Source organism: Rana temporaria, chromosome 5, assembly GCF_905171775.1.
Source record: "Rana temporaria chromosome 5, aRanTem1.1, whole genome shotgun sequence".
NCBI lineage: Eukaryota > Metazoa > Chordata > Amphibia > Anura > Ranidae > Rana > Rana temporaria.
Genome location: NC_053493.1, coordinates 234,939,492 through 234,962,781, shown reverse-complemented (window position 1 = coordinate 234,962,781; position 23,290 = coordinate 234,939,492). Strand labels below are relative to the sequence as shown.

Sequence of the window (23,290 nt, the reverse complement as noted above, 5' to 3'; positions counted from 1 at the left end):
GCTGAAAGCTTAAAAATTTGCTTGGGCAGGGAGGGTGTGTAAGTGCCTGGTGTTGAAGTGGTTAAAGTAGATGCAACTTAACTGAATGACAGAGTTTGCAAAAGCACTGTGTATCTCAGTGCTGCTGGTCTCCTTAATTCTCTTTTCTGCAGTACTGCAACACCCATGCCTTTACTACATAATAAGTGGCACTGCAATGTGTGCAACGTGTATTACCATGTACCATGTGTATTACCATGTGCAAATCATTAGGATAAATGAGCCCTAAGGCTTTGTTCACACTAGTGCGTCTCCAAAGTTGTGTGATTTCGAGTGCAGACTTTCATAGGACTTTACACTCCCTGGCAAAAAAGTTGCATCAAAGTAGTTCAGGAACATTTTCAAAGATGGAATGGGTGGCATTGAAATCAGTGGGCTGCAACTTGTCATGTGACTTTCTGTCCAAAGTCGCATGATAAGTCACACTAGTGTTAATGGAGCCTTAGTGTTTGTATCCTTGCTATGCAAGGGAATTACTATTGTGAAGTAGAAATTTAAGTGATGGTAAAGGCTGCTGCTCCCCCCCAGCCCCTCTAATACAAACCTTAGCCCCCTCTCGATCCAGCGATGTGCACGAGAGACGTGGCAGTCCCAGGACTCTCTCTCCTTATTGGCTGAAACAGCATTGGGCACCATTGGCTCCCACTGCTGTCAATCACAACCAGTAAACTAATGAGGAGAGAGTGAGGGGCAGGGCTGAGCCGTGGCTCTATGTGTCTTATGGATGCATCGGGCCGGGTCGGGGAGCGAGAATGCACCAGTGCCCCCATTGCAAGCTCCTTGCTCTGTGTGCACTAGTCATGGAGGAGGAGCCAGGAGCACCGACGGGTGACCCGAGAAGAGGAGGATTAGGGCTGCTTTGTGCAAAACCACTGCACAGAGCAGGCAAGTATAACATGTTTGATGTTTTAATGTCACTTTAATTTACAAAGTTACAAACACTCAGAAAACTACAAGAATCTGGACCAAAATGATTATGATCTTGAGAATTGTTTTCCATTAAATTGGTTGTAAACGCTGTTACACCGCTTTTATCTACAAATAAGCCTATAATAAGGCTCCTAAACTTGTACTGTTAAGGAGATATTCACTGTATCCGCTTGTGCTGATGTCATCAGCACATGCGCACTGAAGAAATGTCCCGCTTGAGCCGTTTCTTCAGTAGCGGTGCCGTCACTGGCGGCTGCCACGTACATGCACGGGAGTGACATCATAAGCGTTGGAGCCCGTGAACACGGAAATAACTCTGGAAGACATGTCGCCGGTGACAGCGGTGTGCCAGGACTGCTGGCCCCGCGGGAGCTTCGATCTAAGGTAAAAATCCACAACCACATCCACAACCACTTTAATGAGCATAGTTCAGTACGGATATTTGTAGACCCCAGCAACATCTACATGCTGCGCGCAGACAGATTGCTGTTTGCCAAGAAAGTATTTATCTAAACAGTTCCCAGGTCTGGCTTATGCTGTGCGCTGCTTATCTTTCCTTTCACAGAACTGCAAATAAATTGCTCCTCATAGAAAGTTAAGGGAAGCTGGCGTAATAGGATAACACAGTCCAGCCATCCTTTCATGCTGGAAAATGTTAAACAAATTTATATTTTAGATATTGTACATCACCTACAAAAACTTTGCGAAAGGAATCTTAAGGGTGAAAATTCTAAGTATTAAAAACCTTGAAAATTCAATTATTAGTGCAGACTGAGAACCAGTAACTATGCTTTTACCATCTGCAGGTTTTAAATAATCTACAAGGGCGAGTTTTACATAATAGTTACTTTTGTTGGTTCACCTGTGAGCAGAACTATCCATGTAGTATGGTAGTCATGTCATTTGATGATGTTTTGTCGATCTTGTCATAATCAGACTGATAAGATGGATTGCAGTCAAACTGTTGCCAAATGTTTCTCTTGACAGCAAATCGATCAAGTGAAGTAAGAATGCATCTGGCTATACAATGCACAGTGATGATTCTGCAAGAATATGTTTAGCTTGTGATGCCTGAGGCAAACATGAATTTAGGTGCAAAGGTAGCCATGTGTCCCATATGTGCACAAGCAACGAAGAGAAGCTCCACAACCCCATACATGTTACACAAAGCATACCACAAGAGGATTTGTCTGATAACTTTCAATTAAAGATGGAGTGTGTAATATTTTTGCCTAATCTACAGAAATAATTTTTTTTGGCATTTACAATGTAACTGATACATATTATGTGTATATATGTATATAGTTATATAAAAAAAAGCCCAGGCAGTGATAGACACACACACACCATTGGACAAAGAGATAAGATATGACATTTAAAGTGGATGTAAACCCTCCATACACCCAGTGAAGTGAACAGCCTCAGATGAAACACAGAGATGAACCAAATCTCCCTACATAGGTTTTATGTGTATATCTGCTGTGTTCATAATTGTATACTGTTTAGAAAGTTCAGATTGTGTTAGAAGATGTTCTCTTCCTGGTTAATACAAAGATAGTTAACATTGCTGATTGGAGGAAAGGCACACACCCCCTCTCATCATAGGCAGAGACTTTTAAAGCTGTTTTGTAATAGGAGCTGCTCTCTGCTACTCTATTTTAACAACCTTCTTTTACAAAAGATTCAGGCTGCTTTTGTCTAAAAAGTAAAAAAAAATGTCAGGAGTTCTCAGGCTTATAACAGAGGAACCGTTCAGAAGAGAGCTATAAGACTTAGCTCATTAAAAAGAGATAACAAGTGAAAATGTCCAAATTGGACCCAATTAGCCTTTTTCCCTCCCCGGAGTCATGTGACTAATTAGTGTTACAAGGTCCCAAGTGTGGATGGGTAGCAGGTGTGTTAAATTTGGTGTTATCACTCTCACTCTAAAGGAGAAAAAAAGAGCGGAGGGCGCACCAACCTAGTGTGATACTGATAAAATGAATTTATTCAAATATTAAAATCAATAGTTATACTCACAAAATAGGAGTTAAAATCAGGCTTTAAAATGAGTGCAGCAGATATCCAGCAACATCAGTGGAACATGAATAATCGTTTGAACCAACAGTCAATGTTACAGCTAAGCTATCAGTATCACACTAGGTTGGTGCGCCCTCCGCTCTTTTTTTCTCCTTTATAGTTCTATGAATTCCCACGATTCTGAGGAGGGCTGCAAGACTCTAGAAGATAACTTTTAATTGAACTGCACCACCCCATAGCACTTCCCGAAAATACCAGAACGCAGGAGATTTGTTTTTGTATATCACTCTCACTCTCTCGTCACTGGAGGTTCAACATGGCACCTCATGGCAAAGAACTCGGAGGATCTGAAAAAAATCATTGTTGCTCTACATGAAGATGGCCTAGGCTATAAGAAGATTTCAAAGACCCTGAAACTAAGCTATAGCACGGTGGCCAAGACCATATAGTGGTCCACCAGGATAGGTTACACTCAGAACAGGTCTCGCCATGGTCGACCAAAGAAATTGAGTGCACGTTCTCAGCGTCCTATCCAGAGGTTGTCTTTGGGAAATAGACGTATGACTGCTTCCAGCATTGCTGCAGAGGTTGAAGGGGTCAGCCTGTCAGTGCTCAGACCATACGCCACATGCATCAAAATTGGTCTGCATGGCTGTCATCCCAGAAGGAAGCCTCCTCGAAAGATGATGCACAAGAAAGCTTGCACAAAGTTTGCTGAAGACAAGCAGACAAAGGACATGGATTACTGGAACCATGTCCTGTAGTCTGATGAGACCAAGATAAACCTATTTGGTTCATATGGGGTCAAGCATGTGTGACGGCAACCATGTGAGGAGTACAAAGACAAGTGTGCCTTGCCTACAGTCAAGCATGGTGGTAGGAGTGTCATGGTCTGGGGCTGCATGAGTGCTGCCAGCACTGTAGAGCTACATTTCTTTGAGGGAACCATGAATGCCATCATGTACTGTGACATACTGAATCAGAGCTTGATCCCCTTCCTTTGGAGACTGGGCCGAAGGGCAGTATTCCAACATGATAGCGACCCCAAACACACCTCCAAGACAACCACTGCCTTGCTAAAGAAGCTGAGGGTAAATGTGATGGACTGGTCAAGCCTGTCTCCAGACTTAAACCCTATTGAGCACCTGTGTGGCATCCTCCAACGGAAGGTGAAGGAGCGCAAAGTCTCTAACACCCACCAGCTCTGTGATGTCGTCATGGAGGAGTGGAGGAGGACAGCAGTGGCAACCTGTGAAGCTCTAGTGAGCTCCATTCCAAAGAGGGTTAAGGCAGTGCTGGAAAATAATACTAGTCAAACAAAATATTGACACTTTGGGCCCAATTTGGACATTTTCACTTAGGGGTGTGTTGTGCTTTTTAAGGACAGTTTTCCTGCACAGTATTTATTATTGAGTAATTTTTTCAACGAGGATGTCTTTAAGATGCAAAATCAATCTATGACACAGTCTATACATATGAAACTTATTCACAGAGATCTGTGATCATACAAAATAGTTACATTTATCGGTTGACAAAAACAAATATTTACATGAAATTAAAATATTGATTGCGTTACATGAACGTCTTAAAAATCCATAGAAACGCCCACAAAATGTGCGTGTAGTACCTTTGACTTAATACCACCATGATAACTTTTCGGTAGAATCAATAACCTTGTGAAAATGACAATTTGAACAGAACGTCTGTATTTCACATGTCCAACCGTTACTATACTGCAGGTAAGAAAGTGGTTAACAATGTGAAATAAATTAGGCATTTGTTTTGTCAATAAAATGGAAATTATGCAAAAGGAAAAATATAATGAAAAATTTAATCTTCAGGAGAAAAATCTGCAAGGCGGTTTTTGATTCAGGAGAAAAAATATCAATTGTATAACATTCAATTCATCAATATTTTAGAGAACACAAATGAACACAAGTTTAGATCAAAATGACATAATTACCCATTCCAAAATGGCTACTGTTCCGAATGACTGGTTACCAGAGTTAGAATGGCTTCAGGGATCTTCATGAATGTAAAAGATATGTATTGATGCATGGTGCATGTGTATCTCAGTATCTGAGAGTGTCAGTCTGTGTGGGAGTGTGTGGCTGCATCTCCCCCTCTCTCCCTGTGTCCCGGTGTGTCTCTCTTGAGTCAAATTTTTCTTGTCCTAAATACTATCTCAGACAATGAGATCATAAAAATTATAATAAACTCTACCCAAAGGTATGTGTTCCTTATTCATTGGTAGGCAAGACTTAATCATTTACTCACCAGGAAGCTCAGTGAGTTTGAGGTAAGATCACCTTCAACCACTAGGTATCTCACATGTGTTTTTGAGTTTATCCCTTCAATCAATATATTCTATTTTTCATACTGTGTATAAGTTTGTATAATGGTAAGAAAAATATATCTTTGAGTATTCTGGTAACCGGTATTATATAAAATACGCTCAGCATAATCTTGATTCATTTACATACACTAATGTTTTTTGTGTATACGTATATATCGTTTCCATACAGGGCATTTTCACCCCCTTCCTGCCCAGACCAATTTTTAGTTTTTAGCGCTGTTGCACTTTGAATGACAATTGCGTGGTCATGCAACACTGTATCCAAACTAAATCTTTGTTTTTTCCCCTCACAAATAGAGCTGTCGTTTGGTGGTATTTGATCATCTCTGCAGTTTTTATTTTTTGCGCTATAAACAAAAGAGCGAATTTTTTTTTTTAAAAACACAATTTTTTACTTTTTTATTTAATAAATATCACAATTTAAAAAAAAAAAACATTTTTTTCCTCAGTTTAGGCCGATACGTATTCTTCTACATATTTTTGGTAAAAAAAAAAAAGCAATAATCGTATATCGATTGGTTTGCGCAAAAGTTATAGCGTCTACAAAATAGGTGATAGATTTATGGCATTTTTATTTTATACATTTTTTTACTAGTAATGGCGGCGATCTGCAATTTTTTATTGTGACCGGGACATTGCGGCGAACACATCGGACACTTTTGACACGTTTTTGAGACCAATCACATTTATACAGTGATTAGTGCTATAAATATGCACTGATTACTGTGTAAATGTGACTGGCAGGGAAGGGGTTAACCACTAGGGGGCGCTGAAGGGGTTAACATGTTCCCTATAGTGTGTTCTAACTGTAGGGGGGAGGGGACTCACACAGATCCACACTCCTGTCGTGATCACCGGCAATCGCGGGCGCCGGGCTTGCGCATCGGTCACCAGTGGTGCCGCGGGCGCGCGCCCTAGAACGCCGGGAATACAGGACGTCATGACGTCCACCCGGATCGAGGGAGGGTTCCTGCCGACGTCATTTGACAATGCTCGGTAGGGAAGGGATTAAGGACCCCTTCACGCCGATATACGTCAGCAGAAAGGCACGGCTGGGCACATCAACGTATATGTACGTTGTCCTTTAAGCCCAGCCGTGGGGTCGCGGGCGTGCGACCGTGGCACGCTCCCGCAACCCGGTCCGAAACTCAGTGACCGCAGGACTCGCGGACCCGATCGCCACTGGAGTCCCGCGATCGATCCAAGGAGCTGAAGAACGGGGAGAGCCGTGTGTAAACACGGCTTCCCCGTTCTTCACTGTGGCTCCGTCATCGATCGTGTGATCCCTTTTATAGAGGTGATCAAATACCACCAAAAGAAAGCTCTATTTGTCGGAAAAAAAGGACGCCAATTTTGTTTGGGAGCCACGTCGCACGACCGCGCAATTGTCAGTTAAATCGGCGCAGTGCCGAATCGCAAAAAGGGGCAAGGTCCTTTAGCTGCATTTTGGTCCGGGTCTTAAGTGGTTAAACTGGTTGTCTAGGAGTGACACAGGTTATATATATATATATATCAATATCAATATCACACAAAATGATTATCTATATGGATAAATGAATAATTCTGATATATCCGATGAGTATGCGTTAATCTAACATAGGCTACAGTCTTATATAGTTATAATCATAATTTGGTGTATTGCATAATGCTAATTAGCTTTTCAAAACATTTCTACTTATAAAATCACTACTTATATATAATATATATTTTTCTTATAACAAAGTTCTTAGGTCATCAGATACTAAAATTATAATCATCTCAGTGACCGAAAATCATGATTTAAAATATTCCTGACAGCACAAAATTCATATCTTCCACACTATTAGGTAGATTCAGGTAGATGTGCCTACACTTACAGCGGCGTAGCTTAGCGTGTTTAGGCTACGCCGCCATAAGTTAGCTAGGCAAGTACATGATTCACAATGTACTTGCCTGCTAAGTTACGGTGGCGTAGCCTAAAGGGGGCGGGCGTAAGGGCGCTGAAATCAAATGTGTGTAAGGGGGGCATCTTTTATGTTAATAAGGCTTGACCTTACGTTTCTGACGTTTTTTTCCCTTTTACTGCGCATGCGCCGGGCGCCTACATTTCCCAGGGTGCATTGCGGCTAAGTACGCCGCACGGGCCTATTGATTTTGACGTGGACGTAAACGACGTAAATCGCTATTCGCGGACGACTTAGGCAAACGACGTAAACATTTTGAATCTCGAAGCGGGAACGGCGGCCATATTTTAACATTACTATTCCATCTAATAGATGGAATAACTTTAGGCCTGATAATGGCTTACGGAAACGGCGTAGATGTACTGCGGCGGCCGGGCATACGTTCGTGAATCGGCGTATCTACTAATTTACATATTCTACGCCGACCGCAATGGAAGCGCAACCTAGCGGCCATCCGAAATATTGCAACCTAAGATAGGACGGCGCAAGCCGTCGTATCTTAGATATGTTTAAGCGTATCTCTGTTTGAGCATACACTTAAACATAAGTCGACGTAGATTCTGAGTTAGGTCGGCTTATCTACTGATAAGCCGGCCTAACTTACTTAATCTACCTATTAGTGTTAGGATGAACTTTGAGCAGCTTAAAGGATGTTTTGAAGATGACTCTGCTTGTCCCTTGGTTGTAGAATTAACCAGGCGTTAATGATGCCATTGTATGGGGAAAAGCTGAATCAACGCTGACTGCTTTGCCTAAAGGGTAATCTTACGTTTTGAAACAATGGGATTATTTGCGCTGGCTTCCTTTTTAACAAAGGCCTTGATATCTAGAACTCAAAGTAACAGGTGAGTATTGTCATTTGGTTTTGTGTGTGGTGGCACCAATGTTTCCTGAAGTCTCTTGTTTCAACACAAGAAGTTTCAGATGGCTAATCCATTGAACATTTGGAAAACATGTGAGATCAAAAAGTCCTTTTCTTTCATCTATCTTGTTTTCAGTGGTGATCCAATTATTGCAACATCATGGTTCATCTGTTTTTGAGGCAGGCCTAAGCTAAATTTTAGCATCTCTGCCAATAATATAGAATATATTATTTCTTCACAACCCACGACAGGTGTACTCCCTTTTGTTGCCAACCATTTAGACATTAATGGCTGTGTTGAGTTAATTTGAGGGTACATCAAACTTACATGGTTATACAAGCTGTACACTCACTACTTTACATTGTAGCAAAGTGTAATTTCTTCAGTGTTGTCACATAAAAATATATAATAAAATATTTACAAAAATGGGAGGGGTGTACTCACTTTTGTGAGATACTTTATATATAAGGTGTGTCTAACAAGTTCAGTGAATGGTATCAGAAAACCAGCAAAATAACCACCATCCTTCAGAACACACTTTTGGCAATGTTCAGAAAGCTTCTGGAAACAGTCAGCAAAGGCCTCTTTAGGAATCAATCACAGAACTGGTGTCACACATTCTTGGATTGCCGCCACGTCTGCAAAACATGCACCTTACATGACACTCTTCAGACAGGGAAACAAATTTTTTTTGTCTGGCTGAGAAGATGGTAAACACCATTCTATTGATTGCCGATGGAATTCCGGATCAAACTATTAGCACCAGGTCTCATCCCCTGTGATTATGGTTCGCAGAAAGGATGGATCCTGGTCACACATGGTAATGAAATTTCCAGAGGATTTCATCCATTTTGCTTTCTGTCAGCTTGTGCGGCACAAACCGAGAACAGGTCTTCCACTTAAACAAATCTTTGTGGAGAATGTTTTGCTAATGTCCGATTCCTCTGCCATCTATCGTAGAGTTATACCATGCTTACCTTCCCTGGTTCATCCTCACTGTCAACACATAAAAATAATTGTAATAATTCCATACTCTTATTTTAAACACAGTGACATAATCGCTGGGCATTTACACTTACACCTAACTTCCTAAAAATTTCACTGCCCCTTTCCTCAGTATTTTGTCAAGAGCTCTCAGCCCTAAACCAAGCAGTGGGCTGCCTTTTAAGAAGAATTATGCAAATATCAAAATGTTATATTTGGATGATGTCAGTCTGGAGGCAGTGGGAGTTCTAAGCATACTACATTTTCATGCAGACCACCCTAGATAATGCCCTTATGTGACTCTGAGCCTTTATGTATGAAAGAACTAAAATCCAATAATACCACATTCACACCCAAGCAGAGTGACATTCAGGCATTTTTATTTGAGAGTATTTGAGCGTTTTTAAAAATGTATTACAGTGTTTTACAGATTCAGGGGTTTTTGTTTAGCCAATAGAAAGTACTAGGGGGAGGAGAGGTGGAGGAGGTTAGGGGTGGAGAGCTGCTGTTTGAGCAGAAAATAAGCGAGAAAAAAATGCTTTTGTTGCACATTTTCAGGTGTTCCTATTGAAGTCTATGGGACCCAAGCAAGATGTCTTCAATCTGCCAAAAAGAAGCTTGTGTCCTTTTTTTCATTTAGTTTCAATACATTTTTATTGAAAGTTTAGTAGAAGGACCTGCAACTGTGGGAACAGAGAGTTGAGAGAAAAACAAAAAGGGATACATAAAGGTTAGCCTCACAGCCCAGCAAGGTGTTCATACTAACTGAGATATACTAGTAATGCATTTATAAAGGAATAATAGGTGTCAGCATTACACATTACTTTATAGCAGAACAATCCTTTACTAGAGTTAGGTTGTCACACTTACTTTTGTTTGAACTTTTTTGAGCAACAGGTGTTTTGCTTCAGGCGACAGAACACTTAAGCCTCGTACACACGCACGGTTTTCTCGACAAGAACCAGCAAGAAAACTGCTGGCAGAGCTTTCTTTCAGAGTAAACCGTGCGTGTGTACGAGGCTTTGAGGTTTCTCGTCAAAAGAAAACTGCCCAGAATCTCGACGAGAAAAATAGAGAACCTGCTCTTCATTTTCCCGTCGTGATTCTCTGCAGTGTTTTCCTGCCGAGAAACCCGAACATGTGTATACTTACCTGTCGCCGTGGAAACCCGCGCATGCTGGAAATGACTTTGACGCATGCGCAGTAGCTTCCAAGGCATAGGTAGGGTGTAGCAAGATGGCGGTGATGGCATCAAATGTGACGAGCGCATGCTCATTGTAATCGATGACGTCACCGTGTTCGTGCCATTCAAAAGAACAGCGGTTCTTTTGAATGGAGTGTCGGCAAGAGATTCTTGCCAAGAATCTCGTCAGGAAAAACAATGGCCCAGATTCAAGTAGAATCGCGCAATATTTGCGTGGGCAAAGAGCAAATTTTTTTCTCTGCGCCCACGCAAATATTGCGCTTTGCCCGCGATTCACGGAGCAGTTGCTCTGTAAATTGCACGGGCAATATGCTAAGCAGCCGGGCGCAAGGCTGCCTAATGTAAATGATCCCGCCGGGGGCGGGAATCATTTAAATTAGGCGCGCTCCCGCGCCGAGCGAACAGCGCATGCTCCGTCGGGAAACTTTCCCGACGTGCATTGCGGCAAATGACGTCGCAAGGACGTCATTTGCTTGTAAGTGAACGTGAATGGCGTCCAGCGCCATTCACGGTTCACTTACGTAAACGACGTTAAATTTGAACGTCGCGAGCGGGAGGCGCAGCTATACTTTAGCATTGGCTCCGCCTGCTATTAGCAGGAGCAACCTTATGCTAAAGGCGCCGTACGGAAACTCCGTACCTTGCGTAGGCAGGGCCCGCGCAACTTTTGTGAATCGGTGGTAGTATGCCATTTGCATACTACACGCCGATCACAAAGGCCGCGCCCCCTAGCGGCCAACGCAAGAATGCAGCCTGGGATGTGAAGGCATAAGGAGGCTTATGTTTATCACATCCTAGGCTGCATTCGGTGTAACGAGGTTCCTGAATCAGGAGCACTCGTTACACCGGAGCAAGTAAGCACTTGCGCCGCGCAACTATGGTTGCGCGGGCGCAAGTGCTTCTTGAATCTGGGCCAATGTTTTTTTTCCTGACGAGATTCTGGGCCGTGTGTACAGGTCTTCAGATTTGAATAGTGGCCTTTGAAATTAATGGGATTTTCCTTGTTAAGCGTTTTAGAGCTTAATGCGGAAAATCACTCAGGCCTGGTTCACACATATGCGAATTGGATGCAGGTTTTTCCACATGCAATTTGCATGACAGGACAGTGTGACCGGCTCTCAATGAAGCCGGTTTACTTGGGTCCAGGGCGGCCTCGGCCCACATTTAAAAAGAGTCCTGTGTGTCTTTGGTTCCAATTCAGCTGTGAATTCAAAAAATTCAGACCTGGTTTACACCTGAATCGGTGAACAGGGTCGCACCGGACCCCATGCTGTAAACCGCGGCCACATCATATGTGAACCCAGCCTCAGCGTGTAAATGGGGCCTAAATGAAAGGGTCAGGCTGGAGAGGAAAGGGCTAGATGATGCTGCAAGTCCCCCAGCCATAAAACTTGCTGCAGCTTCTAATTCACACTGTGAGGAGCTCAAAGTGTACAGTGAAATTAGACTAGGGCCGGGTACACACGGGCAAACATGTACGATGAAACCGGTCCGTCGGACCGTTTTCACCGTACATGTCTGCCCGGGAACTTCTGTACGATGGCTGTACTAACCATCGTACAGAAGTCCACGCGTAAACAATACGCGGGGCGTGTCCGCGCCGATGACGCGGCGACGTGGGCGGGCCTGCCTTTTAAATGCTTCCACGCATGCGTCGAAGTCATTCGACGCATGCGAGGGATGGCGGGCGCTCGGACATGTACGGTAGGTCTGTACAGACGACCGAACATGTCCGAGCGGGCAGGATTCCAGCGGACGGTTTTAAAACAAGTCCAGGAATATTTGTCCGCTGGGAAAAGGCCCGGCGGGCAAATGTTTGCTGGAATTCTGCCCGCTCGTGCCTACACACGACCGAACATGTATGCTGAAACTGGTCCGCGGACCAGTTTCAGCATACATGTTTGGTCGTGTGTACGGGGCCTAAGTGTTTTTAGTAGAGGAAAGAAGACTGTACAACTGTGCAGGACTGAGGCTACTTTCACATTGGAGCTGTGCGCCATCGGCGGTAAAGCGCCGCTATTTTGAGAGGCGATTTACTGTCATTTTTGCGACGCTATTCAGCCATTAGCAGGGCGCTTTTAACCCCTGCTAGCATCCGAAAAAAGGTTAAAACCGTCCACAAAGTGCTGCTGCAGCGACCCTTTGCCAGCGGATCGGCGACGCTGCCCATTGATTTCAAAGGGCATTGGCGCTTTAGGAGCGGTGTATTCACTGCTCTTACAGCGCCTCAAAGATGCAGCTGGCAGGACTTTTTTGAGCGTCCTGCCAGCACACTACTCCAGTGTGAAAGCCCTTGGGCTTTCAGGGAGCTTTGCAGGGGCTATTTTTAGCGCTATAGCGTCTGCAAAGTGCCTCAGTGTGAAAGTAGCCTTAAGATTTCATATCCTAGCATTCATTGAAACTAGAGTTATGCAGCAGCCAGATAAACAATTTGTCTTGAAATTTTGGTAAGTTTGAGTAGATTTCACAGACCTTTTGTAATTCTGATTAAAAAAAAACATGATTGTAATCTAGTTGATATCAAGCAAAGTTGGAGCAGTGAATTATCTTGCTTATCTATATAAATGTACTTTTCCAGCAATATTTGTGTTGCATCCTAACAAATGGCTTTATCTTTTGTCTTCATAGATGGACCTCTGCAGGACTCTGATGGACTTGGCTTTACGAGGACTCACCTATTATCATACCTATGACAGATTCTTTCTTGGCATTAGTGTTGTGATGGGCTTCGCTGGCTGGATTTCATATGTTATTTTAATAACCTTGAAAACAAATTCTAGTATAGTCCAGACGACTGTAATCCATGACGAGGTAAAACGGCATATTACAAAAATGTTTTTTTTTTTTTTTTTACAGATTTTAGGGCTTGGTTCACACTGCTGCAACCCCAAAGTCATGCAACTGCCAGTATGTTTTTTCATTGCGACTTGCTTGCAACTTGATGCAACTTTAATGTAACTTTGATGTTTTGCAACTTTGGCTTTGGCAATTCATTACAATACAGAGTAGCCAAAGTTGCAAAGATATTACTTCCTTGCGACTTTTGTGATTTTTAACATTGAAGTCTATGGCACTCATTTGCGACTTGACTCACTGCAATTAAGATGGCACTCATTGAAATAAATGTGTTTTGACATGTCATGTGACATTCTGTTTCACATGTCACAGCAAGTTGCATGAAAAGTCACAGCCTCTTCCAACCAACATACCGGGTCCAACACCACACTTAATTTTTTCCTCCTTCGACCCTTTTACCACTGATGATATTGCCAAACCCCTTTCTGAGGCCCACCTCACCATTTTGTCCCCTGGATCCTGCCCCCTCACGATTACTATGACCCCCTTCCTGCTCTATCCTAAACAACCTTTCCCACGACTGCAACCTCTCTCTCTGCTCTGGCACCTTTCCCTCCTAACTCAAACATGCACTGTTTACCCCCATACTTAAAAACCCCTCACTGGACTCCACCTGTATGAATAACTTAAGACCCATCTTCCTTCTCCATATGAGTCACTACCTCACTGACACCAACCTCCTCTATTCCCTACAGTCTGGCTTCCTCCCCACAACATTCCACAGAAACTGCCCTACAAAAACTCACTCATGACCTACTAACTGCTAGAACCAGTGGCCATTACTGCATACTCCTACTGTTAGACCTTTTCACTGCCTTTGACACAGTTGACCACCCGCTCCTTCTCAATAAACTCCACTCCCTTGGCCTCCTCGACTCTGCTCTATCCTGGTTCTCCTCTTACCTATCTCGGTGCATTTTCAATGTCAAATACAACACCATCTCCTCCACTCCTCTTCCTCTTCCTCTTCCTCTTTCTGTTGGGGTACTCCAAGGCTCTGTGCTTGGGCCCCTCTTATTCTCTCTCTACACCTCTCCCTTGGCCGATTAATAACCTCCCATGACTTCCAGTACCACCTCTATGCAGATGACACCCAGATATATCTCTCTACTTCCCAGCTCACACCCTCGGATTCCTCACATATTTACAAAGCAACATGTAAGGATGGATGTCATATCACTTCCTTAAACTCAATCTTTCTAAAACTGAGCTTGTAATATTTCCTCCTCCCCGATCCCTTTCCCAAGACTTTACTATTGAAATCAATTGCACAACCATTGGTCCCTCCGCACATGCCAAGTTTTAATCCTAGACTTTGACCTCTCCTTCAGCCCCTACATCAAATCACTGGCTAAATCGTCCTGCCTCAACCTCCGCAACATTTCCAGAATTCGCCCCTTCCTGACTAATGACAAAAAACAACTTTTTCACTCCTTGGTTATAATATCTTGCCTTGACTAGGGCAACTCCCTCCTCACAGGCCTACCTTTACACATGCTATCCCCCTTCAGTCTATTATGAATGCTGCTGCCAGGCTTATACACCTTAGTAAACGATCTGTGACTACTGCCCCTCTTCGCCAATCTTTTCACTGGCTTCCACTAGTCCAATGTGTAAAATTCAAAACACTAACCACAACATACAAAGCCATCCACAACATCGCCCCTAGCTATATCACCAACCTCATCTGCAGATATCGCCAAAATTGTCTTCTCTGCTCTTCCCAGGACGTTTTGCACTTTAGCTCCTTTATTACCTCTACCAAGCCTACCTCCAGGACTTTTCAAGAACCTCTTGCATCCTCTGGAACTCCCTACCCCAATTTGTCCTATCAGCTCCTACCCTGTCTGCCTTTAGGCGATTCTTGAAAATTCACTAAGGAAAGACTACCCCACCTCCACCTAAAAAGCTGTACTTGACTCACCTCCACCAGATCATCTCCTGCAGATATTACCTTTTGTACCATGTACAGTGGTGTAAATACTGTAGTAAACATATCTTCCGACTTGTGCTAAAATCTTGGCACACACGGAGTAAACCTACTTGAATCTGGCACGCTTTCGCCACCATGCAGGAAAATGAATGAATTGCCATGCCCCACTTTAAACAATGTGTCACATAAAGTCCTAAATAAGCAGGCATATAGAAATTGGTGCATTTTTAGCACAAACATCTTTCTTAATTCTCCCCTCCGTGTGTCTGAGGTCATTGTGCAATGGCTTTGCAATGTCCATGCAATTTGTGTTTTTCGAGTTTGTGAATGCAAACTGTCTTTGCAGGTGAATTTGGAGTGTGTGCTAGGGGTATTATCATACCTCCCAACTTTCTGAAATGGGAATGAGGGACACATATTATTTAAGATATGTAGGCATAGGACACACACTGTGCCATGCCCCCTTAAAGGAGAATTGTACAAAAAAAATGCTTGGTTAAACCCACAAGTGCTTTTTTTTACCACTAGTATTCCTTTATACAGGCTTTTAGATTTAATAAAGGCAGCAATTTAGAAATTGGATTAAAGGTTTAGCACTGTAAAACACTTTTTGATAGATACGTAGTGTATTCCAACTATACTAATCAGACCAAAATGAGGGAGAAAGAGGGACTTTGTTCCGAATGAGGGACAGTCCCTCAAAATCGCGGACCGTTGGGAGGTATGTATGATGTTACTGGAGAAAAAACAGGAAGTGCCAGGTTTGAATAGTGGCAAAGTGAATGTAGAATGTATAAATTATATAATAAAGGATTGAATTATACAAATATATTTTACTGTGAGCAGTACCATAGCATTCTCCTGAGCAACAAAATTGTTTGTGTACAGTATTTTGTGCCACTTTAACCAGAGAGGTTTCAGGTTTCATGGAGAACCAAGGATGATTATTTTACATTTTTGTAGAGATAAGAATAGAGATAGAACCCAGGTATACTAACACTTAGAGGGGTTGTAAAGGTTCGTTTTTTATTTTCTAAATAGGTTACATTAAGCTAGTGCATTGATTGTTCACTTACCTTTTCCTTCAATTTCCCTTCAAAATGTTTTTTTTCTTTGTTTTCTTTGTCTGAATTTCTCACTTCCTGTTCCTCCTCAGTAAGGTGTTCAGTAAGCTGTTCTAAATGACTTTCCACCGCTTGGATGATGGTGGAAAGCTTACTGAGGAGAAACAGGAAGTGAGAAATTCAAACAAAGAAAAACAACATTTAGAAGGGAAATCAAAGGAAAATATAAGTGAACCAACAATGCACTAGCTTAAAGGAACCAATTTAGAAAATAAAAGACGAACTTTTACAACCCCTTTAATATGCGCTATATGATGCCTCAAAGCTATATTTATAGGACCAGAAAGAAATGGTTGAGTCAGCCTCATTGCTCCTCTGCAAATTTGCCATTTTCTATTTTCATTATTCCGTTTTTTTGTTTTGGTAAAAAGAGCCCTACCTCCTGGCATTGAATGCCTCTATAACGAAAATGCCGTGGCTTCATGTAAATTTTTGCTTCTGGAAATCAGATATGTTTAATAATATTATAAGTAAAGAACTTGTACTGTACATTTATTATATTTTGTCTTGACAGCTTGATCTTGATCTGATGATTGATGGAAAGTTTAAACCAGAAGCAAATTTAAAACATGCCTATCAGATCTTATGCAGTAAAAACATCCTTTCTGTTGTGATTTAATGTAACCATAAAAAAAATACTCACCTTTAAAGCGGATAATGCTTTAAGCAACTCCACTTTTGTTGAGAAAAAAACATTCCCCTCTGGGTGATCTATGTACATTGCAGGGATTTTAACAAACTTTTTTGTTGCAGATTCCTACCTTTAGTTATTCTGAAAAAAATCACTGTTTGTTCCTCTGTGCCCCTGTGCGGAGTCTAATGGGAGTGGTTTCATAATTATCAACCAGTTGCTGCAGAATCAGGCCTCTAATGTTGTAAGAGTAATCTGAGAGATCTGAGGTGTGATCCCAACAACACAGCAGACATGAACACATTACAAGGAATACGCCTACATAGCAAATGCATCCATGTAAAAAAACGTAAAATGTAAAAACTGACAAGGTACAATATAATGGAATCTGACATCCTTTAGCAGAGTCAGAGTATAATAGAAGGCTCACGCCCCCAGGGGGACACAGCCAGGCACAACATGTTAAAGTTAAATGTGTTCCTCCTCTTCAATCTTACTCGTTCTATTCCCAAAGGATCTTGTCCTAAAGGATCTACAGGGAGCAATATCATAAGGGTTTGGGCCTATGGTAAGGTTCAGGAACTTCGCAGGGATCTATGGCAATCCACAGTGGGCATTGAACGGGTAAGGTCAACTTATAGTGCTTCAGGCAGATAAACCAATTCCTTCACCTGAACCACAAACAGGGAATAATTGTGGTATGAGAATCAAGGCTAGTTATACCTCTTATTAGGGGTAACAGAGCCAGGTCTATAGATAGGCATGGAATGGCCATAGATCAACTTCCAAAGAGTCTTTCCCCCTAAGAACAGAAAAATAAAATAAGATAAGATAATTCCCCAACAAGTACTGAAAGGCTTTGCTTGAACCCAGACTGCCTGTGTTCATTAACCTGTCCAAGGGCTAAACATAATGTAAACGGAGGGGGGAGGGTGGAGAGAACCCTGAATATTCAGGCCTTAAGACCAGTGAGTTCCCAACTCCCAGCCAGTATGGGATGAGGGGGGAATAATAAAGGGTTAGGCCACCAAAAGAAAGCTCTATCTGTCTAAAAAAAATGATAACATTTTCATTTGGGTACAGTTGCATGACCGCACAATTGTCATTTAAAGTGTGATACTGCTGAAATCTGAACATTGGCTTGGGCAGGAAGGTTAAAGTGCCTAGTATTGAAGTGGTTAAACAGTGTCATATTTGATAATGTTGCAGTTTTGCAGCCTGAAAAAAGTTGAACACTTGAATTCGTTTTCTTTCTCTTGTAATGCTTGACCATTACTGACAGACTTCCAAATCCGTAACAATGAAATAATTGGTAATACCAAATCAGTAGCATTTAAAGAAAAAAAAATCTTTACACATTTATACACCACTAAAATATTTTGAGTATTCCTACATAAATTCGGTTTGTTTATGGGATATTTTTTTCCTAAATGTATAGTTGTTTGAACTGATTTACATGTTCCAATTAAATAGAGGCTATATTATCATGAGGGGTTGCTATTTCTGGATTGTTTGCTGTCATTTATAATGGAGAATTGCCAAGCCATAAGTAAATTGCATCCATTTGTTATTTATCCTGTGTGTTCAAAGGGTGAGTCCTGCACGCTTACAGATAACAAGTGACAACTTACTGCAATGTGTTGTGTGCAGATTGTAATACATGTAAATAATTACTTTATTCTTTAAATAACCTAATTATGTTATAAATTATATTGTCTAGTTTTTTAACAATAATTTGTCTAAACTAGAGGCTCTCAACTGGATATTCATTTTTCAAATACTGTAACTACCAAGCTACAAACCACATCTAAATACGCTGTTGCTATTAACCACCTGCTGCCCAGGACAATTTAGAAAATTTTCACATATGTAATCCAATATTTTTTCTTTATTGCAAGAAAATTACTTCGAACCTCCAAACATTATATATTTGCTGAAATCAGAGGCACCTGTGAAATGGCAATAAATTACAGCACCTAATAATCTCCATAGGTGATGCTTTAAAAGCTTTTACAGGTTAATGCGCAAAGATTAGAGCAACGGGTATCTCAGTATTTTAAACAATGTAGATCATGATGCATGTAGATTTATGCACAACACATATACATTAAGAGAGTGCAAGCTCTAGGGGTAAAAAGTCCAGGGGCTAGGAGGGGTGGTAGTAAAAGAGTCTCACACTCAGGGCTGCCGTCAAGGGGGAACAGAAACCATGTTCCAATTCTGCAGAAAGAAACCCAAGGGGAGAGGCGCCTCTGGGTGTAGAATTTAAAACAATTTAAAAGCAAATAAATATGAACAGGCAACTCACATTTAGGTGTACGTTTAATAAACCGTGATAAGCCGAGATCATGATGATCACGGCTTATCACAGAGCATTGCCGGTTTAATAAACTGTGATAAGGAGCAGAGAACATGTTCTTCACTTCACATCACAGCACATGGATGTTTTGTCACAAACGGCCAGTTTAATAAACCGTGATATGAAGATTTCACAGCTCTTCACCTGAAATATCTCCCTTCCAGATTCACCAGCTCAGAGGTGGAGAATCTGGGAGAGAAGCTGGTGTGATAAGAGGAAGAAGGCTTATTTCTTCCTAATTTCAACACCAGTGGGTTAAAAATTAATATTAACAACAATATACACGTGTATATAGATACTGTGTATGTGTATATATATATATATATATATATATATATATATACACATACAGGGCCAGATCCTCGTAGCGCATTCCTACGTCCGGCGTAGCGTATCTCTGATACACTACGCCGCCGTAACTTACAGCACATTTTCCTTATCCTCAAAGAATTTGTGCCGTAAGTTACGGCGGCGTAGTGTAACTTTGGCGGCGTAAGGGCGCGCAATTCAAATGTATGTGATGGGGGCGTGTTTTATGTTAATACGTCGTGACCCGACGTAAATTATGTTTTTTTTAACAGCGCATGCGCCGTCCGTGGGGGTATCCCAGTGCGCATGCTCGAAAATAAACCGGAACAAGCCAATGTTTACGACAATGACGTCATGCTACGCAAATCCCTATTCGCGAACGACTTACGCAAACGGCGTAAAAAATTCAAAATTTGACGCGGGAACGATGGCCATACTTAACATAGGATACGCCTCATATAGCAGGGATAACTATATGCCGAAAAAAGCCTTACGGAAACGACGTAGAAAAATGCGCCGGCCGGAGGTACGTTTGTGGATTGCCGTATCTATCTAATTTGCATATTCAACGTAGAATTCTACGGAAACGCCACCTAGCGGCCGGCGGAAAAATGCACCTACGATCCGACGGCGTACTAAGACGAACGCCAGTCAGATCGAGCCCAGATGCAGTCGTATCATGTTTTGTAGATAAGATACAAAACAAAGATATGATGCAGGAACTTTGAAATTACGCGGCATATCAATAGATACGTCGGTGTAATTCTTCTGTGGATCTGGCCCACAGTATCTATATAACACGTGTGTGTGTGTATATATATATATATATATATATATATATATATATATATATACATGCGTATATACAGTATTTATATATGTATACACATACACATATATACAGTATTTATATATATGTATACACACACATATATACACGTATATATACATATATGCTGTATATGTATACATATATATAAATCCAATATATATGTGTGTGTGTGTGTGTATATATATACACACACAAACGTGTTATCACATGTCTGAAAACATTAATTACATGTTCTTTTAAACTTTAGTTTCACTGTTTGAACTCGGCTGCACCATAATCTCACAATATCTCACGAGATTACAGGCAGTCCACCCACTTTTACACAGATCTCGGCTGTTTTCAGAGAAAGAAACTTCACCTCTGTTCACCATCTGAGAACTGAAGTTCTCAGTTTATTAAACCGGCTGTTTATTAAACGGACACCTTAGGTAGTGATAAATAGGCATGAAGAGATCCCAAACATGGGAGTAGTTATCAGGTCCATCAGTCTGTTCCTTTTCCTGCTGGTGCGCTGTGCTTCTGGAGTCCAAACACCGCTTGTAAGGTGGAGAGAGCCGGCTGCAGTGGGGGAAACTTCAGAGCAGGGTCTGGAGTGCAACGGTGAAGGCAGGCGAGGAGGGATGACGTCACTGGCAAGCAAAGTGTGTCCTGAGCATGCAGGCTGCGAGTGACGTGGCAGCCGCGCTCCTTTTTCAAGCTCTGATGCTCTGATGTTCTCAGAAATGCCTCGTGTGGTGAAATCACCTGTGACATTATGAAAGACGAGGTGATTGATGAACGTTCATCAATCACCTCGTCTTTCATATCATCTCGCATGCGTTCATACAGGAAACTAAGGGGGAATCTGGGCCACCTTAGCATTGTTGGTTCCGGACCAGATTTTGCAGTCCATTATTGACCATCATCAGGTGGTATAAATAAGGAAGGACTGAAGCAAGAGGTTGCACTTGGCCTGGGACTCTGGAAGACGTAAAGAGTGCCCCCTTGTCCTCTGTGATGACCTTAAAGTGAATAACATAACACCAAGTTCACTATATGGACCACTTATGTATTTGTATATGTTCAAGGCTCAAAATGTTAAGCCCTGAGCTACTAGCCAGGCCTTAAGAGTTACTCGCCACTAGTTGCGGCCCCCAAACCCTCCCATGCCCCGCCCCTAAGTCTGCCCCTAAACACGCCCTCATATATATTGCACCTTGGATCGATTGCATACTGCACCTTTGGATTGTTTGCATACTGCACTTTTTTGGACTGATTGCTTATTGCACCTGCTGGACAGATTATTTATTGCACAGTTTGGACTGTATTATTATTATATTTACAGTGGGAACGAGCCATTATTGAAATATTTGCCAGAATTTACTAATACCTTGCACTTTGCACAATTATTTATTTATTTACTTGGCACATTTTACTGTGGATTTTGTTTTATTATTCTCTCTTTGCACATTTATCTGCTATTTTTGCACTGGATTAGGTATTATTGCTTTAGATATACCCAGTGCGTATTTTCATTTATGCACGCTGCACTTTACATTTTTCATATACTGCTTATGTATATTTAGCATGTGATGCATTGTTTGTCCTTTTGCTAGGATTATCATTTTATTTCGTCAGCCCATTGGCATTTATTTATTTATTGCATATAGTACAGCCTTCATGCTAGAAACATACTCTATGAGTGTATTTTTTTGAGCTTAGCCGAGTGGCACTCTATCCATTGGGAACGGCGCAGCACCAACCCCCACTTTAATCTATTGCTTATGGGTATGGTCTGACCCTTTCGGTGCCTGCCACAGTTCCACTGTCCATTCACTCCTCTTCCCACACAGTTAGAGCCCAATGCGGGAACACACAGTTAACCCCCCCCCCCCCCTAGTGTTCACCCCTTTTCATGACAGTGACATTTATACAGTAATCTGTATAATTATACTAATTATAGCACTGATCGCTCTATAAATGTCAATGGTCCCAAAAATTTGTCAAAAGTTTCCGATCTGTCTGTCGCAATACCACTAAAAATCGCAGATCACCGCCATTACTAGTAAAAAAAAGCCATAAAAATGCCATTCAACGTTCCCATAGTTTGAATATGCTATAACTTGTGCAAACCAATCAATATACGCTTATTGTGATTTATTAATTTTTTTTACCAAAAATACGTAGAAGAATACATATTGGCCTAAACTAATGAAAAAAATAGTTTTTTAAAACCATTTTTGAGGATATTTATTATTGCAAAAAGTTAACAATATTTATTTATTTTCAAAATTGACGCTCTTTTTTTGTTTATAGCGCAAAAAAATAAAAACTGCAGAGGTAATCAAATAGCACCAAAAGAAAGCTCTAAAAGAAACACATTTTGTTTGGGTAGAGCATTGCAATTGTCAGTTAAAACGACGCAGTGCCAAATTGTAAAAAGTTCTCTGGTCAGGAAGGGGGGTAAAATCTTCCGGGGCTGAAGTGGTTAAAGTGGAGCACAAGGAAAGCTGAATGCACAATTGAAATATATAGATTTTCAGTTTCTTTGCCAAAGGATTTGTGAATATTTTGGTCAGCCTCTTGAAATTTACACACCAATCCTTGTGATTTTACACACCTTTTTGACATTTCACTCTGCTGCTTCCTGTATTAGTTTTACTATTTCCAGGATAAAAGCTCTCTGCTACCAAATGAGAGGTGATGATGCTGAATCATTGCAGTAGAAGTGCTTAAATCACAAAATTGACTGTCCAGAATTGCAAATCCTTTGACAGGAAAAACAGTAAACATACTGTATGTATTTAAACTGTATACATACTGTTCATATACCTTCTTCAATATACGCAGAACAGTTGAAATATTAAAAATCCCTATATTTACTATTTGAAAAGTGATATAAAACGTTTTTATTAGAAAAAGATATGGG

At 41.4% G+C, this 23,290-nt stretch overlaps 1 protein-coding gene across 2 annotated transcripts in view; it reads left to right on the top strand.

The window, feature by feature from the left end:
• Positions 1–23,290, top strand: part of PIGN (phosphatidylinositol glycan anchor biosynthesis class N) — a 453,184-nt gene that overhangs the window by 223,757 nt on the left and 206,137 nt on the right. For both annotated transcript variants that reach the window (XM_040353586.1, XM_040353585.1), the window contains exon 14: positions 12,967–13,149. In XM_040353586.1, coding sequence (XP_040209520.1) covers positions 12,967–13,149 — 183 coding nt within the window. The remainder of the gene's footprint in view (positions 1–12,966; positions 13,150–23,290) is intronic.